The sequence below is a fragment of the Rhinolophus ferrumequinum genome, chromosome 5 (genome assembly GCF_004115265.2).
Source record: "Rhinolophus ferrumequinum isolate MPI-CBG mRhiFer1 chromosome 5, mRhiFer1_v1.p, whole genome shotgun sequence".
Taxonomy (NCBI): Eukaryota; Metazoa; Chordata; class Mammalia; order Chiroptera; family Rhinolophidae; genus Rhinolophus; species Rhinolophus ferrumequinum.
In genome coordinates this window covers 27,696,859-27,722,117 of record NC_046288.1, presented here as the reverse complement: position 1 = coordinate 27,722,117, position 25,259 = coordinate 27,696,859, and the positions used below count along the sequence as shown (strand labels likewise).

The 25,259-nt window shown below is 32.5% G+C and overlaps 1 protein-coding gene across 2 annotated transcripts in view; it reads left to right on the top strand.

Moving 5' to 3' along the window:
• The window catches only part of UGT2A2 (UDP glucuronosyltransferase family 2 member A2), a 53,820-nt gene that overhangs the window by 5,764 nt on the left and 22,797 nt on the right, over nt 1–25,259 (top strand). The window contains exon 1 of one of the 2 annotated variants that reach the window (XM_033106185.1): nt 8,873–9,629. The exons of the other annotated variant lie outside the window; for it this stretch is intronic. Within the exon in view, the coding sequence (XP_032962076.1) occupies nt 8,888–9,629 (742 nt within the window). The 5' untranslated portion in view covers nt 8,873–8,887. Of the gene's footprint in view, nt 1–8,872; nt 9,630–25,259 lie in introns of those variants that run through there. 2 annotated transcript variants of the gene reach the window in all.

The window sequence follows — 25,259 nt, the reverse complement described above, 5'->3', positions numbered from 1 at the left end:
TTCCAGTTCTGCAAGCTGCATTCATGGTAAGTGCCCAATACCAGGTACCATTTTTAATTTTTTAGACTGTTTTTCCTGTACATTTGCTATGTTTACATGTTTACACACACACACTTACCATTTTGTTAATAATTGTCCATAGTACTCAGTACAGTAACTTGTGTACAGGCTTGTAGCCTAGGAGCAATAGGCAGTAGCATATAGTTAGGTGTTAGTAGGCTCTACCATCTAGGTTTGTGTAAGTGCATTCTCATATTCACACAATGATGAGATTACCTAACAATGCATTTCTCAGAACATGTCCCCATTGTTAAGTAGTACATGACTATACCGTTTTCCAAAGTAGCTGTGCCAATTTACATTCCCACATCCTTGTTGTCTATTATCTTTTTGATAATTTCCATTCTAACAGGAGCAAAGTGATATCTCATTGTGGTTTTGATTTGCATTTCCTTGATGATTAATGATGTCGAATATCTTTTATGCACCTGTTGGCCATTTGTACGTCTTCTTTGGAGAAGTATCGGTTCAGATCCTATGCCCATTTTTTAATCAGATATTTTTTTGCTATTGAGTTGTGTGAATTTTTATGTTTTGCATATTAACACCTTGTCACACATATGATTGGTAAATATATTCCCTCTTTGGTAGGTTGCCTTCCCATTTGTTCATTATTTCCTTTGTTGTACAGATGCTTTTTTCCTTTGATGTAGTCCCACTGTTTATATTTGCTTTTGTGGTCTTTGCTTTGGGTTCAAATCCAAAAAATCATCACTAAGGTCCATGTCAAGGAGCTTATTGCTTTATGTTTTCTTTGAGGAATTTTATGGTTTCAAATCTTATGATCAAGTGTTCAATCCATTTTAATTTTTTGTACGGTGTAAGATAGTATTCAAGTTTTGTTCTTTTGCGTGTGGTTGGCCAGTTTTCCCAACATCATTTATTGAAGAGACTTCTTTTTCACATTGTATATTCTTGGCTGTTTTTTCATAAATTAATTGACCATATATGGGTGGGTTTATTGTTGAGGAGTTTTAAGAAAGGTGTTAGTTACAATTTCCACATCATCTTCTCTAAGTATGTTAAATAGTCTCCAATTTTTTAAAAAATACATGTTGATCTCTTGGCATGTAAACAAAGACCTATTTATTCTGTCATCTGGATAGAATAAGCACAGCTACTATGACGAATATAAACTATCCTATAATGATAGAAGTAAATAGTCAACATCGTGGGGCTAAAAGTGGATCTTAGAAATGAAAAATAGAAGATGAAGTGATGGCCATTTTATTTGGCAATAAAGCTATTAATATCTGCAAAAACTGTCTCCTCTCCTCATGCTTACAGTAAACTAACAGTGACATCTGAATATGTGCAGCATCCTAGTTCATGAAATAGAGGAATGAACATGGAGGATTCCTTGCTCACAATATATGTCTCTCGTCATTTATGTTTTTATCAACTACATCTTCTCAACCTTGGAATAATAATTATTATGATTACAATTCTCCTTATTCACATTGGTGAGATTACCCCCAGATAAAACTTCCCTATGCTGGCAGTCTCAAATCACATGTCCATTGTATTTTGCTTGTAAATTAATGCTTGTAATAAAACCACACTCTTCTTTCAGTCTTAATACATAGGACTAATATTTCTTAACAATTTGTTCATGGGAATGTAATGAAGATTTCTAAAAATGCTCTTACCGTCTGATTTTGATAATATCATGTTTCTAATCGAATTATACTCTTCTAACTTAGAATGACTATTTAAGTTTGCTTTACTAAAACATGATATTCTTACTGATGTCCAGGGACGTGTACACTCACATTCAGAAGACCAGGTAAGAAGTAAAAGTAGTGACATGACAGAGTAATTTATTTTTTGTTTAAGTCTTTGTACATGTGATAAATGAGAATGACAAATGGAACTGACTTGTAAATATTACTTATTTCCATTTTGTAATTTGAATTTATCTTTTACTTTAGCTTGAATGCTTTAATCAAAGTCATTGCAATAAATCCATATACACTCAGGTCTCAAATTGTCACACCTGAGTAAATAAATAGGACAGCTTTCTGTAAGATTACTTTTCTACAGTGCAATGCAATAAGAACCTCAGAGTGAGTCCTTAATCTTTGTTAATTGCTAGAAATTGGATATTATATTGTCAAAATCTTTTTTCTTTTTCTTTTTTTTTTTAATTTCAGGCCATGGGTATTTTGTTCAAACTCATGGATATCATTATAGTAATAGCAGTTAACATTAGCTGATCTCCTATGACTAGACACTGTGAAAAGTGCTTCTCATGTATTATCTCTTAATTCTTGCAATAAATTTGTAAAGAAAAAGCTACTATCACAGATGAGAATACTGAAGCTTAGAAATATCAAGCATGTTAAAATAAAATCATATAGCTACTAGTTTGAGAAAATGGTTTTCTAACTAAAGTCTTTCTGACACCAAAGCTTCTAGAAAATTTGTTTCTCCTTTTAAAATTTCAGGTGCAAATCCAAAAATTATTTAGAATATTTTAGGTTTAAACTTTCTTGGGTACTTTCTTCTTCCTTTCAATGTATTCAGCTTTTGAAACCTGCTGTTCTATTTCTCACCTATTTCAGTTTGCTGAATGGTGTTTAACTGGGCTATGTTATAACTAAGGAATTTGCTATTCCTATAGGCACAAGTCTCATAGTGACTCTGTTGCCTGAGGTGATTTGCCTGAGGATAGTTTTCTGGTCCTCAGAGAGCTCTCTTTAACTAAAAGAAAGAAAAGTCTTGTGCAGATTTCAAATATATTTGTTTAATGTTGAAACTGGTAAATTTTATTTTTATGTGCATATTAGAAACAAAAAAAGCCACCCAAATTGGGGAAACATTTAAGGAAAGAATAATGTAGCATTTTAATGCCACTAAAAATTTTTGTAATCCATAAACATTACCTATTGCTACCAAGTTTTACTCTTTGGCCACTGAAAACAAACAAGTTCTTTTTTGTGAGTAATCTTTATGTATTAGATGTATATAAATATAATGTATTATTATAAATAATTAGGTGAATAATCTCTAAGAAATAATGTCATCTATAATAACAATAGACTATCTTGCAAACATATTAAATTAAATAGTAAAAAACAACAGGTCTTCAAAAAAGGAAAGATTATGACCATAATATTTAGATCTTTGCATGAACTAGGTACTCACAGAGCACAGGTAATTAATGTAAAATAAAATGATAGAAATGAAACAAATTTGAGTGTGTATATCTCCATAGTGCTTGATTTACAGTAGACATTTTAAAGGAGGAAAATATGTATTGGAGTCTTTTCCCTGAAGAGTAATATATTTTGGCTTGGATCTGTTTTTTTCTTCCTTTCTTCCTAGTCTTTCCTTTGCTTCCCTCTTTCCTTTCTTCCTTCATTCCATCCTTCTTTTCTTCCTTTCACTTTTAAATTTAATTTAATATTTGTTTGTTAGAACCTTTCAAATCACTGCTGGTAGCATTTCCTTTCCACAATGACACATAAGCCATGTGACAGCCATAGGCATGTCATCCAAGATGGAATTTGTTGTGGGACATGCACAGTTCCCAGAGAAAGCTATCACACTTTTTTGCTCCCATTCAATGAAAGAGAATGGAGGTTATAATTTTTATGAGTATAATCTTGAGTTTTATATTATTAACCTAAAAATAAAAGACCAGAGTGAGAGGCAACAAGCATTTACCATTATTTGTGAGCCAAATGAATAGCTATTTGGCAAGCACTGATTCAGACAGAAACCCAAGCCAAGTAGTGTTCCAATTAGAAGACAAAAGCAAGGGGTATTTATGAGAAAGGGAACAGGAACAATTACATTAGTAGAAGGAAGGCATTTTTTTTGGTGTTCTTTGTTTGTTTGTTTACTTTCTTTTGTTTAATTTTTGTTTTTTATTATTTTTTTATTATTTTTTTTTTGTTTTTTGTTTTATTTTAGAAGGAAGACATTTCTATTGGTGCAGATAAGCTAATATAGGGATGATCTTCTAAGCAATGTTTTTAATTTTCAGTTCAGTGCTTTCTTGCAAACAGTTCTTTGGAACACAATGTTTCTTAGGCCCAGTCCAAAGGTTATTTTGCCCTGTTTTAACATCCCAAAGGTCTGAAGCATGGATTGTGCAAGACAGTTCCTTTGGGATGGCAGCTCTGACTCTACTTTAAAGTGGCTCTGTTTATATACATACCTAGATATAGATGATATAGAGATATATATATATATTTTTTACAATATTTGTGTATTTATTAAAATATGTCATTTGTGAACGTTAGTACTGAATACATTGTTAGAAATAGATCATTTGTGACATGACTGGAGACTGAGCATGACGGGTGCTTGAAGAGGAAATGCAGTGTTTGGGACCATCTGCACTGTGGGTGCAGAAAAATAAATTTTCCTCCTATCCTTCTAAGTTCTTCTGGTTGAACTAATAATCATATTAGCATGAGGCAGATTAACAGGAGAAAACAACCAAATTTATTATGTATGTACATTCATGGGTTCCATACAATAGGAGAGCCAGGACAGATCTGGCTTATACGCCATCTTGAGCTAAGAAGAAGCGGGTAGTGTGGTTTGGGACTTCAAAGGGCAAGAAGGTAAGTCACGTGAAGACAGAAAAGTGTCTGGTAAATTAACGTTTGCAGGGCCATCTTTAACAATGAGACACAGAGAGCACTGAGATCAAATGGGCTTTGCCAGGTGCCTCCCTGTCGACCTCCCTGTCGACCACACATTAGTTCATATTAAACTATACTTTTCTGTGATGATGATAGCTCCCTTCTTGAAGCAGGTCATCTATTTTAATTCTTTTACGCAGTTAGAGGTGAGATCAAAGTTTTTTCCTGAGTTTCCATTTCTTGAAAATAGCCAGCTTAAAATAATCAATATCCCAAAAGGCATATTTTACAGTGGTAAACTCTGCTTCCCCACAATGGGCCATTGTCTGAGGAGTAAAAGAGAGGAGGTGATGCAATCTGGTTAAACTGGTCATTTTTAAAGTAAGATTTTCTCCCTACAATATCATATATTGCTAACATTTATTGAGTACAGATGCTATTCTAAATAATTAACATATATTGTTTCATTCAGTCCTCACAGCTATAGGAAATAGGCACCCTCATTCTTCCTTATTTTGTAATGAGGAGGCTGAGTAACTTGCCTGAGGTTATAATCAAGAAAGTGATGAATCATTTGATGCCACTCCAGGGCTAAAAAGAAAGCTCTAGAAAGATACTCAGTTCATATACAACAAAACAAAAAGGAAATAAATTATCTAAATTTAAGCTTTCAAAAGAATTAACTAAATGCCATCCAGAAACTCAAAATTGAAGCACCTATGCAAGGCTAAAATGGAAGTTACTCAGGATTTGATTACTCATGTTCCTCAGACAGTGTGAAGGCTGGTTTCTAGGCTTTTGTGGCATCTGGCACTGCTTCCAATCTGAGAGACAATGAGAAATGAATCAGCACAATTATATCCTACCCATCCAGTGCAATGTTCAGGGAGCACAGAGGAAAAAGAGACCTTCAAGCCAGGGCATGTCTTTGGGGAGAAAAAAAATGTAAGGAAGAACTTCCGTGCACAAATGTTGTTTTAAGGGTTACAAATTCAAGTTAATAGCATTACACATATTTTAAGAAACTTTATTCTAATTTAACTTTATACAGATGAACTAAACATTCTTCAGCAATTGCTACATACAAAATCTTATTAAATATGATTCTGAGAACTTTATATCTGTTTTGTTACTCTTTGCAGTCCTCCCTTTTGAAGTCAACAGATTGAAATGAAAATGAGAACTTGATTCAAAGTACAAGGACAGTATTCTAATTAGAGCAAATTTTCCATGACTAATCTATTTTTAACTCATGGTACTCATATATTGATGTTTCAAAGGCCCATGTTTTTAAAATTATTTTCTAGGCTCTTTAGTTATGTTTAAGATGTCAGTTATTAAATATTCACATATTCAAACAAAATTATTCACAATTATGAAATATAATGTTTTCTCATTTTTAGTATTATAAAATGTATCTTAACTATTGGATTTAAAAAGTAGAATATAGAAGAAAGAACTGACTTTTCAACTCTGAGTTGTTTACATCTAGCAACAAGACATGCTTTCCAGGTGTAGAAAGGACACCTTTCACATGGGGGAATTTGCATCCTGCATTTAAAAAGACAAAGGAGGATCAAGATACACTTCTGACACTGGCTGCTTGTCAAGTAATTTTAAATCAAAGTAATCAGTATGCCATTGTGGGATATTTGGGATGGCCTGTCTTGGGTCCCTGGCACTAGCATTGTGACTTTGAGTTTATTCAAACCTCTCTTGATCTATTATCTTACATGTGAAATGGTGGAGTTGCACAAGCTGGACCCAGGATGTCTGCAGAATGACAATCCCATTATGCTGTTTATTCAACCCTTATTTAGAATATCTATTAGTGAACTCATAAAACAAACACATACATTAGAATTTTAAATTACTGAACTTCATTTTTGTCATGAAATTAAGTATATTTGGTAAGAGTTATTATTTTTTTCCATTGGAAAAAAATTAAAATTTCCATGGAAATTTAAATCTAAGGTTTATCTACATAAATCCCCAAACATAATTTATTTTCCATCTTTTTATAGTTTTTGAATTTGCAATAATGAAATATTTCAGGTATACAAGAAACCAGTGAATAAATGTAACAGACACCAATGTGATTAAACACTTTAATATCCAAGTATAGTTTGAAAACAAAAAATATGTATTTCAGTTAATATAATTATGTTATCTCTATTGTTCTTCACTAATTTAGATAATTGTATTATTGTCCTGAAGAGACCACTTAGTGGCAAATTGATTCCTTGAACTCTTCAATTTTTAATTTTTATTTTGTTTTATTTTATTTTTTTATTCAGGGTAATTTAGGGTTGCTGACATGTATTTGATTCTGGGATATATTTCAATAAGCTTTTAAGGGATATCATAGCTATTGCTAGTTAGCAATCCCTAATTAATTATTATATTTTACTCAATAATCAGACAAAGCTAAGTATTTTATAGATAAACTTTTAGTTATGCTTTGTTGTGTTTTGTATCCTTATTATTGGAAGGTCCATGACAGCAACCAATTTCTTTATGAAGATATTTCAAATTATTTTCACTAGCCTATTTTAATGACCATAAAGATTTTTCATACTCTTCTTTAGCTCTTTTGTTTCAAAATCTAATTAAATTTAAAGGCAAAATCTAATTTAAATTTAAAATCTAATTAAATTTAAAATTGCCTCTGCATCCAAATTAAGGCTAACTCTTGAAAGAACACAAATACAATAATTCTAAAAGCATTGTTTCTCTATCCCCTCTTCTCTTTCTCTGCCTTCCTGGTCTTTTTGTTACTCAAGGGCTTGAAATTACACAATTCAAAGCCAATTGACTGAAGAAAAACCTACTACTTTATTTCCATTCTCAATTCCTGATTTCTATCCCTCTAATCATTTTCTTATTTTCTCTTTTTTCTTATTTTCTCTTTTTAATGGTAGCCTCTAATGATTTCAACTTTTAAAATAACATTATTATATAGTTGCCATTATTCAATTTGTCATTCACTAAGAATCTCAAATGATAGATATTATATCCATGTGTATGCAGACAATCTGTAGCTAGCCCACGGATTTACTCACCAATCTTGAGGCAAATTTATTAAACTGGCTAATGTTACTAAACTCTTGCTGTGAACCAAGCACTTTGCAAAGATGCTTTGCAGACATTCTTGTTAATCCACAAGGTCATATAACAAATTAGTATGAGTATCTCTCATCTACACATGACAAAACCAAAGATGAGAGTGTTTAGGGTCACAAAGCTTATAAAAGGAGTGTTTTGAATCTGGGGTTATTGAACTCTAGTACACATAATTTAATCTACTTACTACACAGTTCTGAGTGAAAAAGCATATGGTTCCTTGGTATCCATGCCATATCTCCTTAGTTTGTGTATGAAGATGTCATATGGAATAAAATGAAAAATTCCCTACCTCAGGAAAACAATGATCAATTGGCTTTACCAGAGAAGAAAGTTATCCTCTATCAAATATGTAGTAATTTACTCTATAATTCAATTAATCTAAAACCATCTTAATGTGTTTGAGCAAATGTCCTCTAAGTGAAGCTTGTTTTAAATTTTTTTCTAAATATGCACCCTGCGGAAATGATAATCATGCTGGTCATTGTGCATTGCCAAAATTCCTAAAATGTATAAAGTTGAGGGGTAACATTGTAGAAATCCGGCAACAAGTCAAATGATGTTATGATTATAATCCGAATTCCACTATCTTGTCATATGTTTTTGAGTGTGCAACTCAATGTTAGTTTCATTATCCATCAAATGGAGTATATAACTTCTGCCACATAAGATTGTGAAAATAATCAGGCAATACATTAAAAATGCCTTGTAATAAAGACATACAACTTGAAGGTATTATGAGTTTTGACAAAGCGGCTTTAGCAGTAAGAACCATTATTTTTCGTTTAATCTAATTTTGGAAAGATATATCAAATTGAAGACATATTTTGTAAATCATAGTTATTATCATAGCGTACACAGATGTCAGGTTAATGACCTGCTTGCTTCTTTTTCTTTAAAATAGGACCGATCATATTCCATTTTTGTTGTTGAAATAATCATATTAATGCACGTAAGAATTTTAATTATATTGTTTTCCTTTTAATCTATAGATCAATTGACCTATGAATGAGTGTAGCCATTACATTAAATATTATTTTATTTGAAAAAAAACCTACTAAATATACATTAAAAGTTTCTTTTCATCTGAAAAGAGCTACAGTAGAATGGTTTCCGTAATGGATATCACCACGCCTAAGAAGTTTGTCCATTTGCTGGTTTTTAATTTGACTCTGACTGAAATTGTTCTAAGTGGGAACGTGCTAATTTGGCCAACGGATGGTAGTCATTGGTTAAATATCAAGATCATTCTGGATGAGTTGATTCAAAGAAATCACAATGTGACCATACTGGCTGCATCATCAACTCTATTCATCAACTCCAGTCCTGATTCTCCTGTGAATTTTGAAGTGATACCTGTTTCCTTCAAAAAGAGCAATATAGATTCCTTAATTGAACATATGATAATGCTGTGGATAGACCACAGACCAACTCCTCTCACACTCTGGACTTTCTACAAAGAACTAGGAAAACTTCTAGATACTTTTTTTCGAATTAATATACAAATCTGTGATGGAACATTAAACAACCCCAAGGTAATGTCAAGACTTCAGAAAGGTGGTTTTGATGTGTTGGTAGCTGACCCAGTTACAATTTGTGGGGACCTGGTTGCTCTGAAATTAGGAATTCCATTTATGTACACATTGAAGTTCTCTCCAGCCTCAACAGTAGAGAGACACTGTGGGAAAATCCCAGCACCAGCCTCTTATGTACCTGCAGCCTTGTCAGAGCTCACTGACCAGATGACCTTTGGTGAAAGGGTGAAAAATACCATATCTTATGCACTGCAAGACTATATATTTCAATCCTACTGGGGAGAATGGAATTTGTACTACAGCAAAATTCTAGGTAAGTCTAAAATATTCTCTTATTAATGACTCCAGATACCTTATTTATTATATATATAATATATATATTTTATGTATATAAGGATATATATAATATATATATATATATTTTTACCTTATTTATTCTTATTGTTAATACAGCAAAATGTTCCCACCCCACTGCATATGCCAAGCTGAAGTAAATTATATCTTCATACAAGTCCTTGATCATTATCATTGCATAAATTCCTAGAAATGGAATGGTAGTATTAATATGTATGCTATTAATGCAAATAATTTTGTGCCTATTTAAGTAATAGTTTTTCAATATGGAAATCAATGCTCAAATATAAATCGAAGTACCTTTACTAGGATAAATTATGACACTGCCAAAATATACTTTGGCTAACATGTTGAAGTGATACATGATTTACTTTCCCTCCTTGGTTCTTCATTCTTTTCTTTGTCTGGAGAAAACTTTTAAAAGTCCTGAGTTTATACCATCCTCTGCCTTTCACTATCTCTCCATCCTTAGGCTCTTCTGTGTGTTTGGGTTAGCATTGTCTCCTACTCAATTTCTTTTTTCTTTTGCTTTTTCTTTTTCAAAGCACTTTATTAAAATGTGATTGACACATAAAAAGCTGTATATATCTAATGTTTACAACTCAGAGACTTTGCGATAAGTATAGATCCATGAAATCATCACCATCATCCAGGCCATACACATATTCATCATCTCCATCATCTCCCAAAGTTTCTTCCTGTCGCTCTTATTATTATATTTAAGAATGCTTAACATAAGATCTACCCTCTTAGCAAACTTAAGTATAAAGTTCAGTGTTGTTAGTTACAGGCACTATGCTGTGTGGTAGATCTCCAGAATTTATTTATCTTGTATAATTAAAACTTTGTAACCTTTGACCATCACCTCTCCATTTCCCCCTACTTCCAGCTCCTGGCAATGACCATTCTCCTATCTGCTTGATATCCTTTGGCAAGCCTCAAGTTTCCCTGCCTTGCAGATTCCTTATGAGAATCAAACAAAATAATGCAAACTATCAAGGCCAGTTCTGGTTGGCTATTTATATTACCCCACTTAGTGACCTCCATGAACCTTCTTTCCTTTATTTTTCTTTTTTTCTTCTCCTCATATTTTCCTCCAGATCTGTTAGTAGTAACAGGGGTATTGCTTAACAGCGGGAATTAATAATTGAGGCTATCAATGGTACTTTCTTACAAAAGCAATATTCAAAATATTGGTTTTTTACATACCTTTTGTTCCCGAACTGAAGGGGTTTGTTTTTCCTGCATACATCAAAGCCAAAGGAGACAGGAATAAGAGCTTGTAGCAAAGAAAGTAGAGAGTTTTTTTGTTTGGTTTTGATTTCTGTTTCAGGAAATGGCACCAAGCCTAGAGACACAGGTGAGCTAACACTCAAAGACCTGGCTCTCAGACGGTATGTAAGTTACGAATTGTAAAATACAAGGCAAACTCATAAGACACCGTGGGTTAGGGATTCAAGGTTGTGTTGGGAGCTGATTAGTCAGAGCTGAGGTAAAGGTAATGAATCATTTCTTCAGGTCTTGAGGACAGTTCTGACTAGAGTCAGAGTCCTTCTGTCCAGTCTCATGGGAAATCAGCCAGGGGGTCATTCAACTTAGGACTCAGGATCTGAAATATAACTTACGTCAAGATGTTATCTTTAGTCTACAGAGGTTCAGAAGGTGTGACCATTAGTCAGGTTTGGACAACTGTCTTCTGCTGCCTTGGTGGTTGTTGATTATCTGGGGAAAATGCTAGATCTCTGAGGGGTATACAGAGAGAGAGCGAGGGATATGATTTCTACAACTAGGATTTAAAGCTAAATTTAATCAAAGTCATAAGCCCTTTGGTTTCATGTTCGTCCCTCCTCTCTCCTTTCACTTGTTTTCCTTCCTTTCTCCCTTTGTTCCTTCAGTTATATTTTTTCATTCATTCCTTCTTCCTTCCCTCCTTCTATCCCCCCCTCCTTCTCTTCCTTCCATTTTGCTTTTTTGTGCAAAAAAAATATGTATTGATCACCAACCCAGTACCTACAGCTTTTCTAGTTACTGAGAATAGAACAGTTAGCAAAACAGATCAAAATCTCTACTCTAGCCCCATAGAGCTTACATTCTAGTAAGAGGAGACAGACAATAAATAAAATAAATATGTAAAATATATAGGATGTTAGACCGTGATGTGTGCTGTATAGTAAGAAGACTGGATAGTTCTGGGAATAGGGTTACACTTCTAAATAGGATGGCCAGGGAAGGTCTCAAATGAAAGGATGACATTGGAACAAAAACCTGAGGGCAGTCAGGGTGAAAGCTGAGGGCAGTGAAGTCTCCCTAAAGGAAAACCATTTCAAGCATAGATAAGAGTAAGGCAAAGACCTGTGGCAAGCCGAAGATGCAGGAATATTCTTAGTATAACTTGACATTAATCTTACTTTTCACAAGTAGGAATTGCATATATATTTTTTCTTTCCTTGATTTTGGAATATTCTTCATCTAATTTTCAATCACTTAACTTTTAAATTTCTTCATAGAATTGGTCTAGAGAGAGGATATTAAATATATCACACATAAAAATAAAACATATACAAAGTAAAATTTGCATATACTTTTGAAGATATGATCATTAGAATTTTGAAAGTAAAATTCTGTGTTTTTATACTCTTTATAATGCAACTTAACTATATTTTTTTCATTTCTGAATTCTAAATTTCCTATGCCTCAAAAACTTTTTGCTGTAAATTTAAATGTTAGTCACATGATTATTTTCTAATACATCTGAAATGTGTTCAACAATAATTATCACTGCCCATTTACATATCACATACTGACTATTGCAGGTACTCATGAAATAACAGTCTAGATGCCTTAAATAAGGGAATTACAAAAAGTAAGATGGTGAAGGGTCTTGAAAAACACAAAAGATTCTGGGTTCAACTTCCACCTACTACCTGTGTGATCTCAGGCAAGTAACTAAAACTCTGAGTCACAGTGTGTCCTGCTTTTGAAAATGGGTAATTATTTCACTGTACTCCTTAGGAGGATCATATGACACCAGATATGTGGATATGCTATGTCAATTATAAAGAATTATACTTATGTTGAGTGTTATTTACACAAAACTATACAAGAACTTTGCAATGACAAAGCCCTAATTACACTACCATGAAGTTCTGTGCATAGAAAGTAGTCAAGTATCTACAGAAAATAAATGGCCTCTGCGATGTACTAAATCTTTTTTTTTTCCCTGAAAGGAAGCCATGACAAATTATATAATATGTGAAAAAGCCTTTATGAAACAGAATGTTTGCAGCTTCTCATTTTTCACAGGATAATAATCTGTTTCAGAAATCCCATATATTGAGAAATTCAGGGTATTATTTACTTAAATTCTTTATGCTCCTCATGTTACTAAACATATCTGAACAACAAATAGTTATCTTGGATATTTTATTTCAAATTGAAATATATTGTCAGGAAGAAATGGTATAATCCAAATTGTCTTTTGTTTGCAATTACATTTTTAAAGTATTAGGGACACCTGGTAACTGTAAGCTGATACTGAAATAGGGCAGGTACCTTATACTTGATATTATCTTTGAACACAAGAGATTTAATAACCTGCCAAATTTCTGTGGAGTTTCCATTTCAATGACTGTTCTTCAGTTCTGTGGGAAAATAGTAGACCAGAAAAATAGCATGTTTAACAGTGGTAAAGAAAAAAACCCAAATATCTATATTGAAGGAAATAGATGTAAGTAACAAAGAAATATTGAACTGCAATATCCTGTTTTATTTATCAGGGGTGAAAACTTAAATCTTATGGATGAAGCAAATAAAAAGGATCGTTAGTTCAATTTTAAATATGCTTCTACCACCTAATGAAACAGGCATTTTTGGAAATACGACAATCGTTGCTATTCACATCCAGGAATGAATCTATTAACAAATGTTGCCCAAGCCAAGAGTTCTGCAGGTCACCTTCAGACTGCACTGAGCTTGATCTCTACCCCAACTCTTGAGAGATCTGCCGTGTCACATGTAGATAATTCTCATTATGGGTAGGATTTAGGACTAGCCTTTGCTGCAGCTATAGGAAAGCAAGAGCTTGAATGCTGTAGTGAAAATAGTTAAACCAGTAAGGCCATTTGGATGGCCCCATTTTGCCTGTCTTTTGGTTTCCCAGTCTGTCTCCATCTTTCCCAGTACACTGCAGATCAGTAGAGTGCAAAGCTCAGTACTAATCGATGCACCACTTGGCCAGTGTAGCCTACTTTTACCTGTCAGAACCATGTTGGTTCCATGTTGGTCTCTCTTTCCCTGCTGCGAAATATTAGATGGATTTCTTAGAACTAAGGCTACCTTTTTCCAGCTCATGAAAAGAAATAAGCCTCTAAACATTTCCCCTCTATCCCGCTTGCCTAGACCTGGGTTAGATTACTCACATTACTTATATTTGATCTCTGGCTCCCTTTCCGGGCCCAGTATTTTGTTTGTTTTTCTGTGTCCCACTCCCATGCTAATCCCCATTCCCAACCTTCCATTCTCCGCCCCCCCCTTTTTTTTTTAAAGTTTTCTTCAATTACAGTTGACATTCAATATTATATTAGTTTCAGGTGTATAGCATACTTGGACCTCTGATAATCTTCTGTCACATGTGTCTTCTAATTCCTGTCACATGCAGCTTTCCTATGGTTAGTACTGTGATGTTTTCTTCAATTTTGTGTAATCTTTCTCTTGAAGTAAAGCATAAATCAAAGATTTACAGCTCATTGAAATTTCACAACATGAACTCACCCATGCAATCAGCACCCAAATCCAGAAACAGATTATTACAACCCATAGTAGTCCCTATAACTCTCATCTAAGGGTTAACACTTTCTTGACTTCTAACACCATAGATTTTTCCTGACTTTAAACTTTATATAAATGAACCACACATTATGTACTCTTTTATATTTTGCTTCTTTTACTTAACATTACGGTTTTTATTTTTGTCCAAGTTGTTTCATGTAGGTATAATTTGTTCATTCTCATAGTTATATAGATTCTATTGAATTAATATACCACATTTTACTTATCCAGTTTACTATTGACGAACATGTAGACTATCTTGGCTTTGGTTATTTATGATAAACACTGCTATAAATATTATTTTACATGTTTTTTAATAAATATACATGCACCATAGACTTGGGTATATACATAAGAGTGAAATTGCTAGGTCATAGGACATGCTTATGTTTAGTTTTAGTAGGTATTGCTAAAATCCAGTTTCCAAAGTACTTGTAACAATTAATAATCCCATCAACTCTTTACTAGAATTCCAGTTGTTCTCCATTCTTTTGCACTTTTTTTTTTATTATAACTATGCTGTTTATATGTAGTGTTATTCCAGTTTTTAAAACTACTACTTAGTTTTCATTCTTCATTCTTATTCACTTCTATTTTTTCCTTTGTGGCCTTTTTAATTCATCTTGTCATCATTTTAATTGTGCAAGTAAGATTATTACATTCCCACTCCAGTTTGTGATCCATCAAGAATCTCTGGTCTATTCTCTATTCAGTGATTCTGCAGCTAATTAATGTCTTTGCTAATTGAACCTCCTATTCTCCTTCACCTTCATACCCCTTTAAAAAATTTTTCAATGACAGTTGACATTCAATGCTATGTTATATTAATTTCAGGTATACAGCATAGTGGTTAGACATTTATATAATTTAGGAAGTGATCCACATGACTAGTGTAGTACTCACTTGGCACTATACATAGTTATTACCATATATTGACTATATACTCTATGCTTTATTTTATATTCCTTTGCCTATTTTGTAACTAGAAATTTGTACTTCTTAATCCCTTCACCTTTTTCAACCTGTCCTCCAACCCCTCTCTCATCTGGCAACCATCAAATAGTTCTCTGTATCTATGAGTTTGTTTCTGTTTTGTTTAATTTATTGTTTAGATTCCACATATAAGTGAAATCATATTGCATCTGTCTTGCTCTGTCTGACCAAGACAGTATTCTTGGCTTGCTTGTCAGATATTAGTTGACGGTATATGCATGGGTTTATTTCTGGGCTCTCAATTCTATTCCATTGGTCTATGTGTCTGTTTTTATGCCAGTATCATACTGTTTTGATTACTATAGTTTTGTGATATAGTTTGAAATTAGAAAGTGTAATGCCTTGAGCTTTGATCTTTTTTTCTCAGGATTGCTTTGGCTATTCAAGGTCTTTTGTGGTTTCATACACATTTTAGAATTGGTCTTTCTATTTTTGTAAAAATGCCAATCAAATCTTAGAAAGATTTCATTGTACATATAAATTGCTCTGAGTACGATGAACATTTTAACAATATTAATTCTTACAATCCACGAACACAGAATATCTTTCCATTTATTTGTGTCTTCTTTAATTTCATTCATCAATGTTTTACAGATTCCTATGTACAGATTTTTCACTCCCTTGGGTAAATTTATTCCTAAATGTTTTATTGTTTTTGGTACAACTGTAAATGGGAAAAAGTTATTTTTCAGCTGTTTGATTTTTAGTGTATACAAGTAGAAATACAGCTTGTTTTTGTATCCTGCAACTTTATTAAATTCATTTATTAGTTCTAACAGTATTTTGGTGGAGTCTTTATGATTTTCCACAGATAAGATCATGTCATCTGAAAACAGATAATTTTACTTCTTCCTTTCTAAGTCAGGTTACTTTTTACTCCCTTTTATTGCCTGATTTCCCTAGCTAGGAATTCCAGTACTATGTGGAATAGGAGTGGTGAGAGTGTTATTTTGATCTTAGAGGAAATACTTTCAACCTTTCACCATTGAGTATATTAGCTGTGGGCTTTTTGGTATTCTTTCTCTTAAAATATCTAGGGCTGAGAAATTTATTGCAGGAGAGTCTTTGGCAATTTCTATACTTCCTGAAATGTAGAAGCATTCTCTCTCTACTCATGTCAATTTGGTTAATGTTAGATAGAATAGATGATACATAGATAGATAGATAGATAGATAGATAGATAGATAGATAGATAGATAGATAGATAGATATTATGTTACCCATCATTATCTAAGTTGTCAAGTGTATTTTCTTAGAGTTCTGTGAACTAGCTTTTTAAGTGTCATCGTATCTACTCTTTTTACATTTTTTAAAGTTATTTTTATTATGAATTTTTCTGCTTTCTTATATCTACTCATATATACAGTCATCTCCCACACTGACTCTAGTCTTGGCTATTTATCTTGCTTTGGCCAATGTAACTTGTAATACAAGGGGTCTCTTAAAAATTGAAGCATATTCTCACTGCTTTGTGAATGTTTGTTTTGTGATCTAACTTATCTAGCAGGCTGAACGGTGAGGGACTCACAGTTCCAAGATATTCACCCACAAAGTATTAGCCAGACAATTGCAAAACATATACGAGTGATGGCCTCTTGGATCAGCTCCTCTCCTGCTGACCCATATTCACATGAGCATGAACTAGATCAGCCCAGACAGCTCTGCTTAGCCTAGATCAGAATGGTGAGCAAAATCATGAGCTAAATAGGAAGTTATTGTTTTGAGACACTAAGACTTTGGGTAGTTTGTCACTCAATAATGGAAAATAAAAAGACGTAGCTTTGACTTACTCCATTTGTTACTTCCTAGAATTCTATCTTGCATTCTACATATGCATACTCTTTCCTACATTTCAGTATCCAGTGACATGCCATAAAGGTTTAACAACTGGCTTTCTGTGATAAAAGAACAAAAAGAAAAACCAAGTACTTTTGTAGCATTTACTGATATCTGTCGTGTAAATTTTCCCACTTTTACTAACTTTATGCTATTGGTGGTATAACAGTTAGCATGAAAAAAAACTCCTAAATATTAACAATTAACTCTCATGAGCTATGATAGCCAGATCCAGATAACTTCTGGAAGATCCATTTATGACATCAGCCTTGATTCATTCACATGTCAAAGTTCATGAACACCAGTTTTATTATACAGAAAAATGTTATTCTCTCCAACACATTTTGCAGACTAACTGGGCCTATAAATATTAGGCCCAGATATTTTTTCAAATAATGAATATAAGCATATAGAAATTATTTGCTTAGCAAAGCAGAAGCTTCTCTCTTTTGGGGGAATAAGTATCTTCCTCTGTGGTTCACTTTTATAGCTACAGCATACGGCATCTCCACTGCGTATATCATCAATATATGCATTTTCAGCATATATCATTTTACACTCTTCAGGAAAACTATTACTTTTTAAAATATTTCTGAAAAGTCAAATGGATAGAATATTTCTATTTTCCCAACATCTTCCCAAGTACTTTTTAAAAGAGTGCCTTCTAGGAAAGATGTTTTACTAGGGGAAAAAAATACGTCATCTAACAATCCTCCAGTAAAGAACTATTGCTTTAACAATTGACTAATATTGAACACTGCAACAGACTTGACATTTTAATAAAATATTTCCAATGTTCTGGATACTTAGAGAAATAAAAGAGAAAAAAAAGAAAAATGACAACTGATTGTTTATCTTACATAATAGTATTAATTTCTTTTATTTAAATATTAGTAATTCCTTTTAGAATTTAGGATTTTTGAATCAGGCCAACTCTCCAGAATGTCACAGGAATTTTACTGCTTATATATTTCACTGACAATGTAAATGTTCATTAAACCTGAAAGTACAGACCATCTGGACACCATCAAAAATGGAAAACATGAAGGCCAGCATGCTTTTTATTAACATTTGACCATAAGGAAACCAAGGAAATACTAGATCCCTGATGTGTCACATTTTTCTAGCCCTGAGTAAAGATAATAGGAATTAGATACCTGACCATGCTCTATATTTCATGAAGGTAATATTCCAAACAGAAGTTTGAAAATACTTTGACTGACATTGTTAATTTAATGGCACAACACTAGAATGATGTAGATTATAATGGAATTTCCTCCAATTCTGGAAGAAAAATTACTACACTTTTAAATGCAGGTGCTTTATTATCCTGACAAATTCAGTTCTTTTTAACTTTGTAAAATTGTGTTGTCTTTCCCTCTTGGATACAATCCATGAAAGAAATTTTTAAGCTGTACTTCATTAAATTTAAAAACTCCTGTGAAAGACAATGTCAAGAAAATGAGAAGACAAGCCACAGAATGGAGATAATACTTGCAAAAGACATGTCTAATAAAGGACTGTTATCCAAAATACAAAAAGAACTATTAAATCTCAACAGTAAGAAAACATAGAACCTGATTAAAATATGGGCCAAAAATATAACAGACACCTTACAATAGAAGACATACAAATGACAAATAGCATGTAAAACGATGTTCCACATCATTTGTCATGGGGGAAGTGCAAATTAAAACAACAATGAGATGCTATTACATACCTACTAGAATGGCCAAAGTCTGGAACACTGACACCACCAAATCCTGATGAGGATGTGGAGCAATGGGAACTCTCGTACGCGGCTAGTAGGAGGAATGCAAAATGGTACAGCCACTTTGGAAGACCCCTGGCAGTTCCTTACAAAACTAAACATGCTGTTACCATAGGACCCAACAATTAGGCTCCTTACTATTTAGCAAAGGAAATTTAAAACTATGTCTACACATACGAGTAAATCTTCACATGTATGTTTATGGTAGCTTTATGCATAATTGCCAAAACTTGGAAGTAACCAAGATGCATATAGTGTGGTAGATTCAGATAATGGAATATTATTTAGTGCTATAAAAATATGAGCTATCAAACCCTGAACACATATGAAGAAACTTTAAATGCATATTACTAAGTGAAAAAATCCAATCTGAAAAAGTTACATTCAGTATTATTCAATTATATGACAGTCTGGAATAAGCAAAACTATGGAAACTGTAAAAAGATCAGTGGTTGCCAAGGGTTGCAAGTGGGAGGATACATGCATAGATGGAGTATAGAAGATTATTTGTCCAGAGAAAATACTCTGTCTGATAATATAATGAAGGATTCATACCATTATACATTTGTCCAAACTCAGAGAATGTATACACTGAAAATGAGCTCTAAGATAAACCATGGACTTTGGGTGATTATGATGTGTCGATATAAGTTCATCAGTTGTAACAAATGTACCACTCTGGTGCAGGTTGTTGATAATTGGGCAGACTATGCACATATGGAGGCAGGGGTAGTTTGAGAAATCTCTTTACCTTCTTCTCAATTGTGCTATGAACTTCAAATTGCTTTAAAAATAGTCTTAAAAAAATGAAAATGGTATCCTTACCTTGGATTAGGAATTGAATTCCACCAATCTTTGTTTTGAGTTCAATTATTATTTCATCCAATACTTTAATCCCAGCATCAGTATGAGCCTACTAGTATGTCAACACTCTTCAAACCCCTGGAAACTTCCTGAGGCAGTGGCTACACTTATCCTCATGTACAAGTCCTCAATATGTAATACCTTCAATATGGCCAGCTGGGAGAATTAGTGGGCATCCATCAATGCCTATATTCACAATTTTCCTCCTCTTGCTTGATGGGTTGGAAGACACGTCAATGTGAGTCATTTGGGTTTAAAGCTCTTTACTTCATAAAATCCTCTGCATTTCTTAGGAAGCTTTTAGTCATGCCTTTTACCACATTCATGGTTTTCTAATGGACATGTTATTTTCTAAATCTCTCTCATCCTCCTTGCACCACATCTTGAATGCCTTCTAACTGCCTGGTGCCATTATATATATTCAACATATATTGTTATAATCACCTTATTTCTTTTAAACTACTCTGTAAGAAACACGGTTCTTATTCATAGAAAACTAAGTTTCTCCTTATTTCCTGTATATTCTTTGAAAATATATCTTTCTGATTCAAGAAACATTTCTCTTTCTACAGTGCCACAGAGACTCTCTAGTTTCATTTAACTCAGTACAAATTCTGACTCTCATGGCATAGGGAGAAGAATTTTCATTTCAAAAAATCAAATTTATTGTACCTTTTAAAATCTACTTCTTTATGTATTCTTCTAGATACCCCATATCTTTCTAAACTCAGCCAACTAAATAAAAGTCAACTTTTAATCTTCATTCTTAATTTAAAATCCCACACTAAGCATTATATTTTTCTTGCCTGTCAATTTTTGTTGATCTTATGATAATATGAATAATATTGTTCAAAATAATATTATGGATTCTGTTATATTTGGGGATATGGAAATGTCACCACACAATTTCTCAATATTGATATCTAAGCAATTAATCTGTGGATGACCTACCTTCTTATGGTACAATCTTCAGTATTGTATTAAAATCTATGATGACTTAACCCTCCACTGAAGCATTTTTCTAAATATTAGGATTATTATTATGATTTTTCACAATATGCTAATAAAATGTTATCATTAACTCTATTTTCATGGATGATGAAATAAAAGCTGAGAAAAATTAAGTAACTCTCCCAATCACAAACATCATTTTGTGAACAATATAAGAACATAAGTATATTTATCTCCAAAGACCACCCATCTGATTTCACTAAATACCTTATAGAGACCCCTGTAGTTCTAGGATTAACTCAAGTTTTAGCTCCCTGCTTTTAGAAAAATAAATCAATGAAAAGACAAAAGATATCACTTAATACTGAGTCTGGTAACACCAATTTCATTTTTCAAAATAAAAAGTACCATTATATTCTTTCAAAAGGAAACAGTAGAAACTATGTCAATGTTAATCTATATCTAAAATGTAGAGGCATCCCATACAGAGAGCAGATACCAGTTATTAATAGAATTTAGGTAATATTGTTAACTCTATCATGCATTCTTTAGTAAACACAACAATGTAATAATTTTTGCATGTACATTTGTATATATATATATAGATAGATAGATAGATATAAATATATATGTACAGCTGATATGTAATGTAATTATTAGTATGTATGTGCTGCAGAATCAATTCACCAGTGATTTCTCCAGCTATAGTTTTGCATCCATGGCTTTTTCCTCAGTACCTCAGTAATACTCTTGTACTAACATAATAAAATATTTGAGATTTACAATTTTCATATGTCCTTGACAATTTGGCTATAATCAATGGTTTTAATTTTAACCAGTTTAACTACTGAAAACGCATCTTGTTTTATTTGCGTTTCTCTTTTTCTTTTTTCAGATACTTATTTCATAATTTCCAGTTTATAACATTTTTTTACTTGGAGTGAGGGGGATCAATACTGGCTTGTAGAGAACTAGAATAGAAACTGTAAATATCGTAAAACCTGCAGAACTCTATTGAAGTTTTCAAAAAGTAGAAGATGATATAGTAAGGATGCAAATAAACCATGGCTTGTGATGCTTGGAAAATGGAAAATGTAGCTTTGGCATAGTCATGATAAAACTGTAACACAGAGGGAGTGAGGATGGAGAATTATGGGGACTAAAGACGATCCAAAGCACATCTGGGAAGAAGGAAACTGTGTAAGAGTCTTGAAACATGTGATCCCACTCAAGTTGCCTCAGATATATAGAAGAAAAAATATTGGAAAAATGACCAAGTATAGATGGAGCTATTACTATTGGTAAATCCTCTTTAAAACAAAAAGAAGGACAAATGTCTCCAAAAATAGCCTCTGAAAGTTGCAACTCTTTAGACTGGATTTGAGCTATGAATTTATTTTTATATAATCCTCAATATCTATGAGACGTCTCATTTAAATCTGGGAAAGACATTAAAATGAAAGTTTCCATGCTGTATTTGGAATATCTACTATACTTGCATATTCAAGATTAAGGATATGGGGAAAATATTTTACATTGCAATTATGAATCGAACTTTGTTTTGCTACACTATCTATGGTTTACTTATTATTCTTAAGGTCTTCTGATTCCAAAATCATCAATATTATATATGTGTGTGTCTATGCTGACATTGATGATGTTTTTTAAAGTTGAACATCTATATATATAAAGTGGTATATAATACTATATGTACTATATATTATATTCAACTTATAAAACATTACATATGTATAATATGTATATGTATTATAAGACATGTATATTATATATGTCAATATGTATATGCATATACAATATTTATGTGTAGATATGTTCAAATTTGAAATACATTATATACATTGAACATATCTCTATATAATAATATTATATAATTTATTTTTTATATATGTGTGTATATATAAAAATTGAAAGTCGTCTCCCTCGGTATAAAGCTATAATTTGGCTATAGGTTTCTTTCCATTTCAATATAGACAATTTTATTATTTGAAAGTTATGGCCATCTTATATTCTTCTTTTTAATTCCTAGGTGTTTAATACACACACACACACACACGCACGCACACACACACACATATGTGTGTGTGTGTGTGTATATATATACATATATATAGTGTTTACTGAGACTTTCCATTTAAATTTAAATAGAAGTGGGTAGTCTAGATCCTTCTCTGTTTGAGTTTAAAGGGAATGTTTTTAATTTTTTCTTTCATTTAAAATGATATTATATAACCATTCATATTAGTTCTAAGAAGTTTTCTTCTCAAATTTGTAAAAAATTATTTTGTTACAAATGGAAGATTATGTCAAATGCTTTTTAATCCATTAATGATATTAACAATTTTTCTCCTTTTATTTTAATCTAATATTGTATGACATTAAATGTTTTCTACAAAGCCCTCCTTCTACCCTTGAACTAATCTCAATGCAATACTCGTATTTTATGTTCATCATTGAATCCATTTTGCTCATATTTTGAAAGAGATACTTGCCTTTGTATTCATGAGTGATTACGGATCTTAAATATGTTTCTCCTTCAGTCCTTTTCTCATAAGCTTGTAGTGCCTTTTTGGAGTGAATGATGTGAGTCTCTCTCTCTCTCTCCTTCTCTCCCTCCCTCCCTTCCTATCTCTCTCCCGCTCTTCCATTCTTTTTTTCATAGCCTATGGGAGGAAGAAAGATTACTTGGAATTTTGCTAAAATACACCTATAAAGTCATATGCATGCAATATTTGTTGTTTTTGTTGTTGTTAAAAGGTATTTAACTGTTGTCTCAATTCTATTGACACATATTTATAAGACAAATACTGTAGTCTAGTTTGCAAATTTTATTTTTACAGGTCTATGGGCTAGCAATTCTATCTCATGTGTTTACTAAGAGTCATCAAATAAGTAAATGTATGGTGTTATAAGGAGACGTGTTTCTCAATGTTGAAGAAAGGACTTAGAAGAAATAGAGAAGGCTAGATAGAAGTACTGTAAATATGCATTTATGTGAAATATTAGTATGTGCAAGTATATTTACCTTTTTCTTTTTCACTGAATAAGACTAAACCCCCTGGCAACGAACACACTTAGCATACTCATCTTGATTTTTAAATGCCATTCTCTAACATCCATTAACAACCAGTATTCTTTGGAGAGATATTTAATTTAAAGGTTGGGGCAGTGAAAATAATAGATAATAGATAATAAAATAATAGATCTTGAATATCTTGTAGAACCAAAAAAGTAAAAAGTACTTAAAAATGAGGCGACCATATCAAAAAGGCATAGAAACCAATACATAAAAAAGTTCCCAAAATCTGAGACCGTTTGAACAATAAAATAATTATAATTTAATAGAATGTATAAAATAAATTTATATGAGTTATACTGATATAAGGAAATAAATCATTGAATAAACAGGCAATTCCTTAAATTCCAATTAATAAATACAAAAGAAAAATGAACATTTTTAAATTGACCTAGTTTTTAATATCAACATTTTACATAATCATAACAAAATTATCAAAACGAGGAATTCTTATTAAAACATTGTCAAATATCCTGCTGATGTCCTTCTATTCTTTCCAATATACAATCCAGTTTCTCCCCTTGCATTTATTTGCCCAGTCTCATTACTCTCCTCCAATTTGTGACAGTTCCTAATATTCCTTTGTCTTTCATTTATGAAGAATACTAGTTATTGTTTGGAACATTCTTCAATTTGGGTTTTACTGGTATTTTCTCATGATTAGAATGAGATTATGCATTTTTGGTAAGAATACTAGAGAAGCGATCTTGTGTCCTTCACAGTGTGGCTCATCAGGAGGTACATAATTAGATAGGTTATTACTAATAACAATTATTTTGATCATTTAGTTAAGATGGTGTCTGCCAGGAATCTCCCTATTGTATCTTTGTAATTAATACGTATCTTAAAGAGAGGTATCATGAGACTATGAAAATCATACTAATCATATTTTTGCACATATTTTTGCAATGCTTTGCAGTAAAATTCCAATAAACAACTGCAAAAGGAATAATGAAATAAAAACTTTATGCAATCACCACAGTAATAATGTCTGCAGGATATGCAGAAATCTCTATACTTCATTTGCAACATTTTTATGTCAAAAATGATCATTAAAAAAATTAAAAGTAATTGGAAGATTGGGTTAAAAGAACATAAATGTAGGGTTTAGTTGTGCAGTCTGGTTGTGTGAAAAAGGAGCAAGCTTTAAAGAGTGGAAAAAGAGTTGAGAGAAGAGGCAACAAATAGGCAAAATGAACTAGGTTCAGACAACTTAGTCTATTATCCAGGTCTCTTAACCATTCTATTGTATT